Source organism: Myotis davidii, unplaced genomic scaffold, assembly GCF_000327345.1.
Source record: "Myotis davidii unplaced genomic scaffold, ASM32734v1 scaffold796, whole genome shotgun sequence".
Lineage (NCBI taxonomy): Eukaryota > Metazoa > Chordata > Mammalia > Chiroptera > Vespertilionidae > Myotis > Myotis davidii.
In genome coordinates this window covers 791,100-792,021 of record NW_006287809.1, presented here as the reverse complement: position 1 = coordinate 792,021, position 922 = coordinate 791,100, and the positions used below count along the sequence as shown (strand labels likewise).

General features: G+C 63.8%; 1 protein-coding gene across 1 annotated transcript in view; it reads left to right on the top strand.

Moving 5' to 3' along the window:
• The first annotated feature begins 542 nt into the window (after window positions 1-542).
• CEACAM19 (carcinoembryonic antigen related cell adhesion molecule 19) overlaps window positions 543-922 on the top strand; it is a 35,104-nt gene continuing 34,724 nt past the window's right edge. Inside the window, exon 1 of the mRNA XM_015561208.1 lies at window positions 543-724. Within this exon, the coding sequence (XP_015416694.1) occupies window positions 543-724 (182 nt within the window). The remainder of the gene's footprint in view (window positions 725-922) is intronic.

The window sequence follows — 922 nt, the reverse complement described above, 5'->3', positions numbered from 1 at the left end:
GGCACTCCCTCCACTGCCCCCAATATTGGCTGCACTGGCTCCTCTAGGGTCTGTGTCCTCCTGTCATTGTCTACACGGATGGGCAGTGGCTACGCTGATTCCCTCGAGTGCGACCTACACAGGACACTCTCGATATTGTCACTGGGTCTGAGGGAGGAGGGGTGTACACTGACCGCCCCAGCCAGCAAAACCACCGTCTCAGGGGCCTCCCTCTGACCGATCCCGTTTGGGGTGGACAAGCAGCAGGCTGACCCGCTCATCCCGGATTCTCTCCTGCAGGACTTGTCAGAGCCTTGACGATGGCCTGTGTGCCAGGCGTGTCCAAGTGCCCTGATCTCCCGGGACTCGCGAGGCAGGCCGGGGCCTGGCTGCCCAGGAGAACAAGGAGAGGGAGGCAGGTCCCGAGCCCTCTCTGTGTGCTGCCTCCTCCCACAGCCAGGGCTCCCAGGGGGAGGCACTGCCCCAGACGCCTCCCAGGCCTCTCCATCTCGGGCTGTTCCGGAAATGCGCTGAGGCTTTTCCTCTTCCGGCGTGAATCTCGCATGTCTTTAGGCCCCTCCGAAGGCTCCCTGTCACTGAGCTGGCATGTCTGTTTCACCCGCCACCCCCACCCCGAGGTCTCCATCTCTGGCTATGACGGCAACTGGCACCTCGGCCGAAGTGAGGCCACTCGGAACTGTGATGTCCACAGCAACCCGGAGCCCACAGGCTATGGCTGGAGCACGTGAGTCTGCATGGACGTTTACTCTTGGGTCTGAGGGAGGAGGGGCTGGGGGCCTGGACTCCTGGGTCTGAGGGAGGAGGGGCTGAAGGCCTGGACTCCTGGGTCTGAGGGAGGAGGGGCTGGGGGCTGGACTCCTGGGTCTGAGGGAGGAGGGCTGGGGGCTGGACTCCTGGGTCTGAGGGAGGAGAGGATGCAGAA